The sequence below is a fragment of the Balaenoptera borealis genome, assembly GCF_965194805.1.
Source record: "Balaenoptera borealis genome assembly, chromosome: 16".
In the NCBI taxonomy this organism is placed as follows: Eukaryota; Metazoa; Chordata; class Mammalia; order Artiodactyla; family Balaenopteridae; genus Balaenoptera; species Balaenoptera borealis.
In genome coordinates, this window is record NC_138872.1 from 24,791,996 (window position 1) to 24,809,095 (window position 17,100).

The 17,100-nt window shown below is 41.3% G+C and overlaps 1 protein-coding gene across 7 annotated transcripts in view; it reads left to right on the forward strand.

Moving 5' to 3' along the window:
* Window positions 1-7,964: 7,964 nt before the first annotated feature.
* The window catches only part of PIGU (phosphatidylinositol glycan anchor biosynthesis class U), a 103,101-nt gene continuing 93,965 nt past the window's right edge, over window positions 7,965-17,100 (forward strand). The window contains exons 1-2 of one of the 7 annotated variants that reach the window (XM_082358898.1): window positions 7,965-8,189; window positions 16,779-16,843. In XM_082358898.1, the coding sequence (XP_082215024.1) occupies window positions 8,060-8,189; window positions 16,779-16,843 (195 nt within the window). In that variant the 5' untranslated portion in view covers window positions 7,965-8,059. The remainder of the gene's footprint in view (window positions 8,190-16,778; window positions 16,844-17,100) is intronic. The other 6 variants (XM_082358897.1, XM_082358899.1, XM_082358895.1 and 3 more) reach the window with 6 other exon arrangements.

Consider the following 17,100-nt stretch of genomic DNA (forward strand, 5'->3'; position numbering starts at 1 on the left):
TTTGGTATCAACAAATGCACTGAACTTCTACTCTGGGGGGGATCTTAAGCTGGGTGTCTTGACATAGAGATGAGTCAGACCCTGTCTCTGCCCTCTCAGAGCTTGATGCTCATGGAGAAAATAGACAAGTAAACAGACAGTGACAGTTCTAAGTATTGAGGTGGACTTCCTTTTCTGACAATATCTGGAACTTCCTGCTACATAACACATGGAAATGCTGGAAATAAAAACAATAAACATCCTTTTATTTTTTTAATTTTTTATTTTTTTATAAATTTATTTATTTTTTGGCTGCGTTGGGTCTTTTTTGCTCCATGCGGGCTTTCTCTAGTTGTGGCGAGTGGGAGCTACTCTTTGTTGTGGTGCGCAGGCTTCTCATTGTGGTGGCTTCTCTTGTTGCGGAGCATGGGCTTCAGTAGTTGCAGCACGCAGGCTCAGTAGTTGTGGCTCGCGGACTCTAGAGCACAGGCTCAGTAGTTGTGGCGCACAGGCTTACTTGCTCTGCGGCATGTGGGATCTTCCCGGACCAGGGCTCAAACCCATGTCCCCTGCATTGGCAGGTGGATTCTTAACCACTGTGCCACCAGGGAAGTCCCAAACATCCTTTTAAATACAATCATTTAACACTGAATGGACCTGCAACCATTTGGGTTTTAACAGACATTTGGGGAGATGAAGGCTTGGGCTTACATGTAGTTAGGGATTGGAACTGAGACCCTTGATAAATCTAGGACACTTGAAGGGCTATACCCACAGTGAAAGTGCAGACTAGGGGAAAACAAACAAACAAACATCTGAGTACTAGCAAAGAAGACAAAAAGGATATATGTCCATCCTGACCTGGTCTTAGGATGGGGGAAAGAAACTATCTTCTGAGAATTTGAAACTGCATGCCTGCCCTTGATGAGTATGGGGTGATGAGTGTGGGGTTCATATTTACATCACCTGCATGTCTAGGAATCTCCAAGGCTGAGAAATTAACAATCAAAGGAGACCTACTCCAAAAGTATCTCTCAGATGCCTAGCAGAAACTAATGCAAATCCTCTTTGGATCTCCTCCGTGGACACCCCCCTTCTTCCCCCGGCCATTGCAGGTTACACAGAATTCCTGCATATAAAGCCCTTCTAAACAGCTGATAATCCACAAGGAAAAAACTGATGAAATACACAAGGAAACAATCCACCATGAATAAGATTCAGTAGACACCATGAAGAGAAGAATCAGACTCCCAAGAACTTCAGGTAACAGAATTATCAGATAGTGATCATTAGAGTGCAGGTTAGAGGCAGCTGCTAAGTGTTTTGGAAGCATATAGAAAGAACTGACTCCTGGATGAAATCAAAATCTTCCTAAGAATGAGCCTTGAAGGATAAGTGGGACTTTGCTAAGTGAGGACAGATGCTGTTGGGTAGCTGGTGGGGTGTACAAAGCATAAAGTACCAAGGCAATGACCACTGATAGTTTATTTTTTTCAGATGCAAATAGGGCAGAAAAGTAGGGGATGAGGCAAGAGAGGTAGGTAAGGGGATAGATCATGCTGGTCCTATGAACTGTCTCAAGAACTTTCATTCTTTTTTTTTTTTTTTTTTTAGAACTTTCATTCTTCAACTAAGTGTAAAAGAAAGCCAGTGAAGGGTTTTAAGTGAGAGGTTAGTGATATTCATTCATTCATTTGTTCATTCATTCAACAATAAATGTCAGGCATGGAGAATGGTTGGAGAATGGAGGGTGGCATCAGGAGACCAGTCAGGAGAGAATAGCAGACATGTAGTTGAGAAATTCTGGTGGCTTAGACCAGGGTGGTGGCAGTGAAGATGGAGAGGAGTAGGTGGATTTGACTGATATTTAGGTCAAAGCTTGAAGGTATATAAGGGATGGGAAAGTGGGAGGTATCAGGGCTGATTCCTAGGTTTTTGGCTGAGCAACTGAAAGATTAGTGCTGACATTCACAGAGATAAGGAATTAAAGAGGAAGAGTGAGTTGTTGGAAAGAAGACACTGAGCTCAGTTTTAGATAGTTGGAGTTTGAAGTGACTTTATGATAACCAGGTGGCAATGTCTAGGAGGTAGTTTGATGCATAATGTCTGAATCTCAACAAGAGAAATCTGGAAATTTCTGAGCTGGAAATAAAGATCTGAGAGTCATCAACATACAAATGGTAACTGAAGTCAGGGAAGTATACGAGAGTCGAGAGTCCTTTGGGAGGCTGAGTTCCATCTTCTGTTGTATTGGTTAAGAGATTTTGGTTGCAAGTAACTAATGATCCAACTCAAACTGGATTAAATTAGAAAAGGAATTTGGTCGAAATGTCCATCAACAATTGCTGCAGGCAAGGCTTGATCCAGTGGCCCAAATAATGGAACTAAGATCTAGTCTTTTCTAATTTCTCCAAAACACTTCCTAGGAGTTGGCTTAATTTTTGACAGGCCCTCTCTTTGTGACCACAGTGATACTGTAAGGGAATGCCTCTGCCATGGCACCACGATGACCTTGCATGTATTCATTCATATAGGCCACACTGGCAAAGGTATGAAAAGCTTATCTAAGTCTTGGCAGAATGCCTTGTGATCCTCCCAGAACATGAGAGAATGGTAGGCTTGTAAGGCAGTGAGGCCACCTTCCACTTGCCTCCCTATCTCCCCTGGGAGGCTGCCCTGAGACGGTTTTCTTATTGCTTCCCAGGTTCTGATGAGCTATGGGGCTTTCTGCCCTCCCTACTCAGAATGGAGCTGCAGAATATAAAACCTGTTAACTGCACTCTAGGATTGGCTCCTCAGCAATAGGGTATCCTACAACCCATGTTACAATTGTTCAGCCCCTTTTGTTTCAGTGTCATCCTTTTTGGTGTGTGGAACAAGGATCACAGGAAGCTGGCTTGTTCTTCTTGCTGTCTCTGTAAATAATAAACCATTTAAATCAAAAACTGGCTCGTTGTATCTTTACTGGTAGAATCAGTCAGGCCTTAGCCTTGGCCTTGCCTTACTTTGTCTTATATGTATAAGTTACCAGCTGCTCCTGGGTCTGGGTGCTTCCAAGCTCAAACCTGCAGAAAAGAAAAGGCCTATTGCTCAAATGGCTCAGTCCAAAATTCCAGAACTGAGTCTTGTTGGCTCTGATTGCCCTGATCTGGGTCATACGCTCATGCCTGAACCAATCACTGTGGCTAGGGATTCGGAACGTATTGGTCAATTTAGGCCATTTAGGGCTCATTCCTGGAAATGAGTGAGAGAGTGATGTCAGTCTCACTCAAATCACCTGGCTGAGAATTCAGGGTCCTGTTAGGAAAAGGGAAAGAGGAAATGGATACCAGAAAACAGTAAGCAAAGCCCACTATACCTGTCTCCTTTCCCAGAGCAGTGTGTATTTGGGGGGAGGGCATGAGGGGTCTGGATGCATAATTATGGAGGGTGTGGCTCCTGAAGAGTGATAGAGGTTCAGAGAGAAGAGGCTGGGGGAGGGAGAGCCAATCTTTAGCCTTTGGAGGCCTAGTTTGCATCTTGGTTTTCCTAACAGGATGGCTTTTGCAATAGTGGGCAGTTGTGGTAGGCGACATGAAGGAAATTGAGAGGGCTTGAGGTACTAGCTCCCGGAAACGTGTCCCCAGGGCATTATGTAAGACCAGATCTCTGGTTCCTTTTGGGCCCTTACAATACTTGGGTCCAAGCGTTGAGGGGGGAACTGGTGCGGATCTCCCAAGGGGCCTCACCAGAGACCCAGCCCAGGAGTAAGAGGCAGCCAGCATAGGAGACAAATGCCTAGAACCATGATTTCTGGGCCTGGTGCCACCACTGACTTGGTGTGCGATCCTGGGCCAGGCACTGCTCTTGCCTGGGCCTTAATTTCCCACTCTGTACGATGAACTAGACCAGATCTTTCTTACTTTTTCAATCTCAAGGATGCCTTCATTTTTCCCTACATGTCGCTGTCTTCAACTCACCCCCGCTTGTTGAGTTGTTATTGTTTTTAAGTTTTTATATAATTTACTGTCTTCTGGTGAAAAATCTGCACAAACACAGATCAAGTCAGTGCTGTATCTTTAATCCTTCCTTTCACTTTTATAGCAACCCTGACTTTTTTCACTCTGTTCTTATATTTCTTTTGCTGATTTTCTTGAGTTCTTTCCTTCTCATCCAGGCCATATCTTACAAATCTCTGTTCGGGTTGATTTCTCTTTGCATAACCCAAGAAATTGTAAAATTTATAAAAGTCTGTTGTTTTGCCACCACCAAAGTGGCTTCAAATCTGAAGACAAAGACATCTGGTGTGTTCTCTTGGTTACATCTTGGTTAGTTTTTCTCAAATTCTCTCTTAGGTACTGTTGCCTTCCTAGGATAAAGGACCACTATGACCATTTGTTTCTGCAGAAACAGTTGGTATGTCATGAACTTCCTTGCCTGGCTGGTTACTGTGTCACATAATGGTGGCTGCTCGGGACTTCCTGGGTGGCTCAGTGGTTAAGAATCCACCTGCCAATGCAGGGGACATGGGTTTGAGCCCGGTCCGGGAAGATCCCACAAGCCAAGGAGCAACTAAGCGCGTGTGCCACAACTACTGAGCCCGTGAACCACAAATACTGAAGCCCGCGTGCCTAGAGCTCGTGCTCCGCAACAAGAGAAGCCACCGCAATGAAAAGCCCACGCACCACAACAAAGAGAAGCCCCCACTCGCCGCAACTAGAGAAAGCCCGCGCACAGCAACGAAGACAAACGCAGCCAAAAATAGATAAATAAATTAATTAATTAATTTAAAAAAACATTAAAAAGAAAATGGTGGCTGTTCATCAGGCAGCCAGGGAGGAAAAAAGCCCTGTTTAAAGATTTTGTATACTCCTCAATCTGAGATTGTTGCTCTAAGTTTCTGTCTCAATTTTTTATTAATGAAAGTCTCAGACCTTTACAGGAGCCAGGGTCTGAGTGCCGGGGGTAAGAAATAGGGGAATTTGGGAAACAATGGATCAATGCTCCCTCCAAAATATTTCTTGAATCCACCCTTGAATCCTCCTGAAGTCTGGTTCCCCAGGCTTCTCTTTCACCCGGTTGAGCTCCCTCATAGCCTCCTAGTTAATTTCCTTTATGGTAAAGATGGCCAAAATCAGTTGGCGATTTGGAGTAGAAAAAAATGTACTTGATAAATTGTAACTCCATAGCCTAGTGCAGGATCTGGCAATGGTGGGTGTTCAATAAATGCTAAAAAAAAAACCTACCCAGGTGTGTGGCTTAAAGCTGGTTACTCAGAGCCTCAATTCCTTCTTCTCTAGGTAACCCATACATCATCTGGGATGTCAGGAGAGAAATCACCTTGTTTGCTCCTTTATTATTTCCCTCACTTCAATTCTCTACCCTTCCTTCTCAGCTACAACAACAAAACAACCCAACCTAACTCAATTCAACCCAACCCAAATTCCTCTCATTTTCTCACGCATAGAAGCTTAACCACAACATCTGGATCCTGGTTCTGCCACTTATTAGCTGTGTGACCCCAGACAAATGACTAAATCTCCTTGTGTCTTAGTTTCCTCATCTGCGTGTGGTGATGGGGAAATTATAGTACCTGTAGTATGTGTGTGTGTGTGTGAGCGTGTGTGTTTGTATATGTATAATTATATACATATATATGTATATAATTTGTATTGTAAACAGCATGTAAAGCACTTAAAATAATACTTAGTACACAATACGCACTGAATATTTGCTAGCTATTATTACTATTTTCATCTTTTTTTGCATAAACTACTGGATACCTAGGCCTTCAGGGTAATGTTTTTCAGTGTATGGCTCCTGAACCACCAGCATCAGCATAATCTGGAGAGATTAAGAATGCAGGTTCCTGGGCTCCACCCCAGACCACAGTCTCTAGGGCAGAACTAGGATATTTACATTTAAAAAATACATTTCCCAAGTGATTTTTTAAAATTAATTAATTAATTAATTAATTTTGGGCTGCGTTGGGTCTTCATTGCTGCGCATGGGCTTTCTCTAGTTGAGGCCAGTGGGGGCTACTCTTCATTGTGGTGCACAGGCTTCTTCTTGTGGTGTCTTCTCTTGCTGCGGAGCACGGGCTCTAGGTGCGTGGGCTTCCGTAGTTGTGGCTCGCGGGCTCTAGAGTGCAGGTTCAGTAGTTGTGGTGCTCCGGCTTAGTTGCTCCATGGCATTTGGGATCTTCCTGGACCAGGGCTCAAACCCGTGTCCCCTGCATTGGCAGGAGGATTCTTAACCACTGCGCCACCAGGGAAGCCCTGTCTTTCGTCTTGTTTGTGGTTTCCTTTGCTGTGCAAAGGTTTTTAAGTTTAATTAGGTCACATTCACTTATTTTTGTTTTTATTTTCATCACTCTAGGAGGTGGGTCATAAAAGAGCTTGCTGTGATTTATATCAAAGAGTGTTTTTCCTATGTTTTCCTCCGAGAGTTTTATAGTGTCCAGTCTCACATTTAGGTCTTTAATCCATTTTGAGTTCATTTTTGTGTATGGTGTTAGGTAGCATTCTAATTTCATTCTTTTACATGTAGTTGTCCAGTTTTCCCAGCACCATTTATTGAAGCGGCTGTCTTGTCTCCATTGTATGTTCTTGCCTCCTTTGTTATAGATTAGGTGACCTTAAGTGCATGGGTTTATCTCTGGGCTTTCTATCCTGTACCATTGATCTGTATTTCTGTTTTTGTGCCAGTACCATACTGTCTTGATTACTGTAGCTTTGTAGTATAGTCTGAAGTCAGGGAGCCTGATTCCTCCAGCTCTGTCTTTCTTTCTCAAGATTGCTTTGGCTATTCGGGGTCTTTTATGTTTACATACAAATTGTATAGTTTTTTGTTCTAATTCTGTGAAAAATGCCATTGGTAATTTGATAGGGATTGCATTGAACCTGTAGATTGTTTTGGGTAGTATAGTCATTTTCACAATATTGATTCTTCCAATCCAGGAGCATGGTATGTCTCTCCATCTGTTTGTGTCATCTTGGAGTTCTTTCACCAAGTCGTTCTTGATTGTGCAACCTGTTTCATTTCTTTCACAGGTCTTAAATTCCTTATATATTTATTTAATATTTTAATTACTATAGCTAACATTTAAGCACTCACCATAAGCACTTTTCATACATTAATTAACGAAGTGGTGTGCTACTTATGCTTATCAATGGCACTCCAAACTCCAGAAACCCAATTTGTACCGTTTGCCCATTTCTATGGTGTAAAGACCCCCATAGGTTGGGATTTCAAACTATCAACCTGAAGTCGCTGAATACATATAATACCATTATACAGTATTTGCCATAGTGATAATAGCAGTGGTAAATAAACTCAAGACCACAGATAAAATGAGAGTGTAGTAAAATAATTAGGAATGATGTGTTTTGAGTATTTATTATCTTGTTTTTTACATAACTTGTTTAATTGTAAGCTTATATAATTTAATTTTTGATAATGGCTGTGTTTAAAAGCAACTAGCAACATTTCTAAGCATTCCTCAATCGTTTCTAGCTAGCCCACAGCAAGCCAACAACCAGCACATTCTTCAGATGAGGGACCTGAGGCAGAGAAAGGTTAAGCAACTTGTTCAAGGCCGCAGAGCTAATAAATCTGTAACTGTATCCTCAGAACCCAATACAGTGCCTGGCATATAGTTTGTAGTCTATCAACAATTGTAGAATAAATAAATGAACACATATTTAATACTCTTAAAAACATAAAAAGGGAAACAAACATTAAAAACATACACACAGGAGTGAAATTAACATTTCTTTAAAACTCGCTCACAATCCTAGAACGATTACTTCCTTCACCTATCTACTTTCAGCAGCACTTCGACTCCTGGGCGCTTTTGCAATTCACCTGCTACCTTAGGAGACGTCGCCCAGCACTTTGCTACGAGCTCGAGCCGCCCGGCTTCCCGTCGTCCCGCCCTATTTCGCCGCAAGGCCTCTTGGGAGTGGTAGTCCCCAGTCTCGCAGCTCCGGCGGCAGCAGCTAGGCGCGCCAGGACACGGAACTACACGGGGCGGTGCACAGGTCGAGAGGCTCTTCCACCTCGCTTTTCCCTCCCCGCCTGCGCGCCCGCCCTAGCTATCATGGCGGCTCCCTTGGCCCTGGTGCTGGTGGTGGCCGTGACCGTGCGGGCGGCCTTGTTCCGCTCCAGTCTGGCCGAGTTTATCTCGGAGCGGGTGGAGGTGGTGTCCCCACTGAGCTCTTGGAAGAGAGGTGAGGCCACCGGCTCGAGTAGGCGGCTAGGCCCCGCCTGTGCGCTCCTGGCCTCTGTGAATGGGAAGCGGGGGCAGTGGCCGCAAGCTCAAGATTCTGGGGGAACTGACCCGCTCTCGCGTCCTCAGAGAGGGCGGGAGGGCGGGGCCTGAGAGCTGGCTGCTGAGGGGGTGGGCGTGGGACTGTGTGGTGAGGTTGGGGCACTAGGGGCCGGTCACCTGCGGGGTGGCGATCTGAGGGGGTGTGTCCCACTCGGGTCCTGAGCTGAGTAGCGTGGTCTGAGGAAGGGTCGGGATGAGGAAAGGGCGTGCTGGGTGGAGTGGGATTTGGCGCGAGATCGCAGTGTGATGCTCCTCTGGGGTGTGGGATGGTGTGTGACGGGGGCCCGAGTGAGGGGACCAGTCCTGCCTAAGCGAGGAGAGTGTGTGAGTGAGCGTGCTTAGACGCTTCTTCTCAGTCTGGGACTTGGAGTGCATCTTTTCCTACTGTGTCTTTTTAGTTCTTGAAGTTCTTCATCAAACACTGTTTTACGCTGGCGCCTACAAAGAGACAGAATTTGGGCCAAAGGATCCACAGGCTAGTGGGAGAGATAGATAATTATAATCATTTGTGAAAAATGTACTTCCTTTGTACGTCCAGTTCCTCCGTTGGAGTTCTGACCCTGAAGAAGGGTCCCCTCCTTTTCCAGCTTCTTAAAGCTGTGGAATTCGAGCTAACTCTTGAAGGATGCAGAATTTGGAAAGGGAGATTAGAAAAAGGGGAGTTCCAGGTAGAAGATAAACAGGACCAAGAAATGTTGAAGGATGTGAAATGTCCGAAGTAGGGGAGTAATGGGATGGGGGTTAGGTTAGGGCCAGAGTTTGAAGATTTATTTTGAAAACTTTCTTCCTGAAGTATGGACATGTAATAAGTGTAGAGCTCAAGGAATTTTTACAAACTGTATATGCCCATATAGCCAGGACCCAGATTAAGAAACAGAACATTACCAGCACCCCAGAAGTCCCCCTCATGTCCTCAAACTTTAAATGCTAGAGTTTTGATGTTGTCCCATAGATATTTTGGAATGGCGTAATGAATGGATGTTTTATGAATAATTAGAGCTAAGTTTCCTAAAAATACTTACTATATATCAGAGACTATGGTAAGCCTCATTTTATCCTCCAGTTTTTCTGTGTGCTAGATGGTGTTATTTTCCCCATTTTACCGATGAAGAAACTGAGGTTTGGAGAAGTTAAGTAATTTTCCCAGGTTTCCCAGTTGACAGATGGTAATAAAGATAGTTGTAATTTATATGTGTGATGGTAAGAGCTTAGACTTGATATCTTTGCATATAATATTCTCATGTAATTATTTGTTGAACAAACTGAATTGTTTGTTGAAGCCACTTGTTTCCAGCTTTCTTCTGGATTCCAGAAGATCCATCCGTTTATTTGATAGTGCAACTAAAATTTATACAAATTTGTTGCTTGATAAAATGCTTGACAAAATGTGCTTCTCAGTCCAATAAAAATAATAATAACTAACACTTATGTAATGCTTTCCACATGCCAGGTACTGTTCTAAGCAGTTTAGGTATGTTAAAAAACATTTAATTTCTACAATGGCTTTTTTTAAAAAAATAAATTTATTTATTTATTTTAGTTTTGGCTGCATTGGGTCTTCATTGCTGCGCACGGGCTTTCTGTAGATGCGGTGAGCAGGGGCTACTCTTTGTTGCAGCGCATGGGCTCTAGGGTGCGCAGACTTCAGTAGTTGCAGCACGCGGGCTCAGTAATTGTGGCTCGCGGGCTCTAGAGCACAGGCTCAGTAGTTGTGGCGCACGGGCTTAGTTGCTCCGCAGCATGTGGGATCTTCCGGGACCAGGGCTCAAACCTGTGTCTCCTGCATTGGCAGGCGGATTCTTAACCACTGTGCCACCAGGGAAGTCCTCTACAATGGCTTATGATGTAAATACTATTGTTAGCCCCACTTTATAGATGAGAAAATTAAAGTACAGAGAGATTGTTACTTGCCGCAAGTCACATAGATAATAATATTATGTGACTAGCTAGCAATCTTTAGGCATGGCTGTTCCACCAGAGTTCACCATATACTATCTTGTCAAGAATAATTTTGGGGGGCTTTCCTGGTGGCGCAGTGGTTGAGAGTCTGCCTGCCAATGCAGGGGACACGGGTTCGAGCCCTGGTCTGGGAAGATCCCACATGCCACGGAGCGCCTAGGCCCGTGAGCCACAACTACTGAGCCTGCGCGTCTGGAGCCTGTGCTCCGCAACAAGAGAGGCCGCGATGGTGAGAGGCCCGTGTACCGCGATGAAGAGCGGCCCCCACTTGCCGCAACTAGAGAAAGCCCTAGCACAGAAATGAAGACCCAACACAGCCATAAATTAAAAAAAAAAGAGTATAAGCAAAAATTGACAATTAAAAAAAAAAAAAGAATAATTTTGGAACCTTTCTGTCATATTTTGGTGTTTCCTCAGCCTTTGACCTAAAGATTGGGAATTATTATGGGCTTATCTTCTTGAGTCAGGATAGAGCTCAAACTGTTAGTGATTGTTTAGAAACCCATTTCCAATGCAGCTGTGAGAGTCAGGGTCAGGAGGAACACTTCTGATAGCACTACTTAAAAAACAAAAAACAAAAAACAACTTATTGCTAAATAAATACAGAATTAGTAAACTACGCACAGCAGTGTATTGCACAGTGCATTATAAGGCAAACACTTTTGTAACCATCATCCAAGTCAAGAATCAGAACTTTGCCACTTTGCCTAGAAGCCTTTCCATATACCCCATCTCAATCACAGCCTGTCATCCCCCTCATAAGTAACCATTATTCTGTTTTTTATAATAATGACATCTTTGCTTTCTTTTTGTCTTATTACCCAAATGAGCATCCCTAGACACTATAGCTTAGTCAAGGTCTTCAAAAAAAGTTTATGTATGTCTTTTAAGTCTCCCTTAATTTTAAAATTCCCCATCCATCTCATCCTTTTCTTTAGTATTTATCTGTTTAAGAACCTAGACCATTTGACCTGTAGAGTTTCCCATAGTTTGGATTTTCCTGATTGTATATTCATGGTACAGTATAACACATATCTGCCTGGTTTCTCCACTGCAAAATTACTATTTTCCCTTTTTATTTTTATTTTTTGGCCATGTTGTACAGCTTGTGGGATCTTAGTTCCCTGATCAGAGATTGAACCCAGGCCCTGGCAGTGAAAGCACCAAGTCCTAGCCACTGGATGGCCAGGGAAGTCCCTGTTTTCCCTTTTTAAGTAGTAAACATTTGGGGGATATACTGTGGGGCTCTGTAAACATCCTGTTTCTCTTTAACTTTTTGCCCACTACTTTTTGCATTTATAGTTTGGTCTTCCCTGCAGTAATCATTACTGTGGTGTTCTAATGGCGACTTTTCTATTTCCCTCATTCCTTCTTTTTTTGTTTTATTTTTATTTATTTACTTTATTGAAGCATAGTTGATGTATAATATTATGTAATTTATAGGTGTATAATATAGTGATTCACAGTTTTTAAAGGTTATGCTTTATTTATAGTTGTTATAAAATATTGGCTATATTCCCTGTATTGTAGAATATATTATTGTAGCTTATTTTATACATAATAGTTTATACCTCTTAATGCCCTACTCCTATATTGCCCCTCCCCCCTTCCCTCTCCCCACTGATAACCACTAGTTTGTTCTCTGTATCTCTGAGTCTGCTTCTTTTTTGTTATATTCACTAGTTTGTTGTATTTTTTTAGATTCCACATATAAGTGATATCATATTTGTCTTTCTCTGACTTATTTCACTTAGCATAATGCCATCCAAGTCCATCCATGTTGCTGCAAATGGCAAAATTTCATTATTTTTTATGGCTGAGTAGTATTCCATTGTATATATACATATGCCACATCTTCTTTATCCATTCATCTGTTGATGGACACTGAGGTTGCTTCCATATCTTGGCAATTGTAAATAATGCTCCTATGAACATTGGGTGCATGTATCTTTTCCAATTAGTTTTTTTTTTTTTTTTTAAATATATACCCAGGAGTAGAATTGCTGGGTCATATGGTAGTTCTGTTTTTAGTTTTTTGAGAAACCTCCATATTGTATTCCAAAGTGGCTGCACCAATTTATATTTCCACCAACAGTGTAGGAGGGTTCCCTTTTCTCCACATCCTCATCAACATTTTTTTTTTGTTTTCTTTTTGATGATAGCCATTCTGATAGGTGTGAGGTGATATCTCATTGTGGTTTTGATTTACATTTCCCTGATGATTAGCCATGTTGAGCATCTTTTCATATGCTTGTTGCCCATCTGCATTTCCTCTTCGGAAAAATGTCTATTTAGTTCTTCTGCCCTTTTTTTTTTTTTTTGGCTATGCCACACGGCTTGTGGGATCTTAGTTCCCAAGCAGGGATTGAACCCGGGCCACGGCAGTGATAGCGCTGAGTCCTAACCACTGGACTGCCAGGGAATTCCCATATTTATTTATTCAATTATATTTATATCAGTGTGAACTCATGGGTATTTGTTTTATTCTCTGGATTATAATCCATATTACTTTGGCCATTGGGACCTCTTTCAGGTTGTCTCCTTTGTCCTTTTGACATACCTCCCTCCTACTTTTTTTTTTTAAAGCACTGTATTACTTTCTGTAACCACAAGATGCTTCAGGCGTATCTTGTATTTTTCTTGGTCCAGCCCTAGAATTGACCACTTTTCCAAGGAACCCTTGTTCCTTTTATTGGATAATATCATTTAGAAACCAAGATCTGTATGCTAGGTGTGTTTATTGCTGCTGGGATGACACTGTTTCTTGGGTCCTCTAGGCTAGAAATATAAGAATACCACTTGTTTTGAACAAGCTGAATGCTTACCCTTCTTGGTATGGGAAGCTCAAAGACAATGTTTGTCTTCTACTAGATTATGCTTTTATTATCAGCCATAGGAAAAGTACATCAAGGTAACTAAATAAGAAATTCTTGCTTATCTGATTTATGAGTTAAGAGTTGAGAGACTTTATGAAAAAAAAGCAACAACACTGATGTTTTAGAATAATTGGCCATGATTAGTTAGCTTTTATGGTCAACTATTCTAAAACATTAGTTGTTAGATATCATCTCCTTGGGTCTCCAGTAAAGCTGTTAGTGAAGGGTTTAATAGTTGTGTTACACAGCAGCCTCCTTATGCGGCTCCATGAGGGAAGTTTCTCTCTGGTCCTAGGATAAGGACCAGTTACAGTTGTCTTGAGCATCGGGCTTTGTTTTATTTTATAGACATCATGAATTATGTAAATGATAGGTTTCCTTTTAGGGTGGATCTCTAAAATTTAAAGCCATACTTATGGTTCACTCATTACAAATAAGTAGTTTTTTTAAAAACAGTCTTTGTAAGTTTGATTTTGTTCTATTTACTTATTTTTGAATAGGTAATTCAGTCTTATGGTTCAAAAATCAAAGGTGCAGAAGTCTGTATGACTAAAAGGCATCTTTCCACCGTTTTCCTATACCACCCATTTCTGTTTCCTGGAGGCAACAGTTTCTTATGTATATCAGTTTTCTCACATATACTTCATGCATTTATAAGCTTACACTTTATAGGTTTTTGTGGCTCTGTTTTATGTTTTTCACATTCTTTTTCACTTTTAAAATTAGTTTTCTTGTTTCTTATTAATAATTATAAAGTAATACATGCTCATTGCTAAAGACTCAGAAACTGAAGAAAAGATAAAAGAAACCAAACATCTTCTATAATTTTATCACCCAGAGATGGTCACTGTTAACTTTTTATTTGTTTGTTTATTTTTATTTGTTTTATTTAATGTTTGTTTTGTGCTTATTTTGAGGCATTTCTCATTGAATACATATTCATTCTCTCTCAAATAATTAAAGGAATGCTGATTAATATTTAAAATAAAATTTGATCATATTTTACATGCTGTGTTATGACCTGTTTTTCATTTTAGAATATTTCATTGACATCTTTCCTTCAGTAAATATAAGGTTGACCCTTGAACAATCCAGGAGTTAGGGGCACTGACCGACCTTCTGTGCAGTTGAAAATCCAAGTATCATTTATTGTCAGCCCTCTATATACGCTATTCCTCCGTACCTTTGGTTCCTCCATATCTGAGGTTCCGCATCCACAGATTCAACCAACTGCGAATTGTGTAGTACTGTAGTATTTATTATTGAAAAAAATCCGCGTATAATTGGACCCATGCAGTTCAAACCAGTGTTAAGGGTCAGCTGTAATATATCTGTAATATACTTCTTTATTTTAACTCAATTTTAAAATAATTTTTGATTTTCAAAAAAGTTGCAAAAATAGTACGTAGTTTGTTTACCCTTCACCCAGCTTCTTTTACTGTTAATATCCTACATAACCATAGTACAATGACCTAAACCAGAAAATTAACACTGATACAATACTACTAACTAATCTACAAACCTACAGGATTTTTACCAGTTGTTCCACTAATGTCCTTTTTCTGGTCCAAGATCCAATCATGACCCCGTATTGCATTTAATTGTTATGTATTCTTAGTCTCTTCCCATCTGGGATGCTTCCTCAGACTTAACATTTTTAAACAGTACTGGCCAGTTACTTTGTCTTTCAGTTTGGGTTTGCTTGATGTTTCCTCATGATGAGATTGAAGTTACGCTTTTTGGGGAAGGATACCACATTTTTGGCATAAGGACCACAGAGGTTTTTTTTATCCCCATCTTGGTGAATCATGTCAGGAGGTACTTGATGTTGATAATGTTAACTGGTCAACATATTACTGGTGATGTTAATGTAGGTCACTTGAGTAAGATAGTGAATGCCAGGTTTAGCCACATAAAATCATTATTTTTCCCCTTGCAAATACTGTTTCCAATCATTTTTACCAACTAATTTTAGTATCCATTATTGATACTTGCCTTTCAAGATTATTACTGTGGGGTCTGCCAAATGGTGATTATCTATTTCCATCTTTCCTTCTACATTTGGTACTTATAGTTCTCTTTAAGGAAGAGTTTTCTTTTCTCTTTCACTTGTTTATTTATTCAGTTATTTATAGCATAGTATGATTTTTAACTATAAAGTGCTTCTATCTATATATCTATCCACATATACATATATGTATATACATCACAATTCATTTACATAAATCTCCATTAATGAACGTTGGGGTTTTTAAAATTTTTTAGTACTCTGAGCATGAGAGTGAACATATTTCTTTGGGCACCTGTCCAATTATTTCCATAGGATAAATTGCCCTAAGAGCAATCGTTTCTGGGGCAAAAGGCACACATTAAAAAAGTACCTGTTGGGGTTTCCCTGGTGGCGCAGTGGTTAAGAATCTGCCTGCCAATGCAGGGGACACGGGTTCGAGCCCTGGTCCGGGAAGATCCCACATGCTGCAGAGCAACTAAACCCGTGAGCCACAACTACTGAGCCTGTGCTCTAGAGCCTGTGAGCCACAACTACTGAGCCTGCATGACACAACTAATGAAGCCCATGCACCTAGAGCCCATGCTCCACAACAAGAGAAGCCACCACAATGAGAAGCCTGCACACCGCAACAAAGAGTAGCCCCCGCTTGCCGCAACTAGAGAAAACCCGTGTGCAGCAATGAAGACCCAACGCAGCTAAAAATAATAAAAAGAAAAAAAAAGTACCTGTTGCCTGTAGAAAAATTAATACAAATGTCATTCAAATAATCAGCATATGAGAGTGGCTTCCCATTTTCCTTCTCTGTGGACATTTCTCACATCTTCTAATTTGTTATCTTATTGTTTTTATTTATTTATTTTTTGGCTGCATTGGGTCTTCATTGCTGCGTGCAGGCTTTCTCTAGTTGAGGCGAGCAGGGACTACTCTTCGTTGTGGTGTGCAGGCTTCTCATTGTGGTGGCTTCTCTTGCTGCGGAGCACGGGCTCTAGGCGCGCGGGCTTCAGTAGTTGCAGCATGCGGGCTCAGTAGTTGCGGCACATGGACCCTAGAGTGTGTAGGCTTCAGTAGTTGTGGCGCACGGGCTTAGTTGCTCCGAGTCATGTGGGATCTTCCTGGACCAGGGATCTAACCCGTGTCCCCTGCATTGGCCACCAGGGAAGTCCTGTTATCTTATTGTTTTTTGGAATGGGGCAGAATATACATAAATGAAACATTTTTTAAAAAATTTATTTTTTTGGCTGCACCATGCGGCTTCCAGGATCTTAGTTCCCCGACCAGGGATTGAACCTGGGCCCCTGGCAATGAAAACGCCAAGTCCTAACTATTGGACCGCCAGGTAGTTCCCAAACAAAACACTTTTTAGAGTGGCTGGAAGTTACAAGGAGATCGAAGGAAGTTTATAGTTTAATATAAAATTTTCTCATAATGAGTGCTGCCCCACAATGAAAAGAGATGCTCTGTATAGAAAAAAGTTGACCATCATCTGAAATCAAGACTTAAATTCACTCGCTGGGAATGAGGTAAAGGGGGTTAGACAAACTGTGAAGCCCTTCTTGTTCCTGGGAGTATCTAACACTTTGGTTTATGGCCAATCTGCATATGTCTCTAAAGTAAGAGTGAACTTGGATGTCTTACTTTTCAGTGGTTGAAGGCCTCTCACTGTTGGACTTGGGAGTGTCTCCGTATTCTGGAGCAGTATTTCATGAAGTAAGTGTTCTTGTTTTCTTTTTTGGGTACTAAGAGTAGTTTATAGTCACAAATGCCAAAGCCTAACTCTGTTTTGTACAAACATTTAAAGAGATCTATTTTTGAAAACCATATTTAGAAACAGCCCTTTTTTAGATGCCCTCTGCTTAAGAAGGAGGTTTCGCAATTGCAGTGGAAATGATCCAGATTAAGATTGTAATTTGAGGAAGCAGATGAGACTTCTGTAGAAGTTATCATTTTTATTGGCAAATAAATTG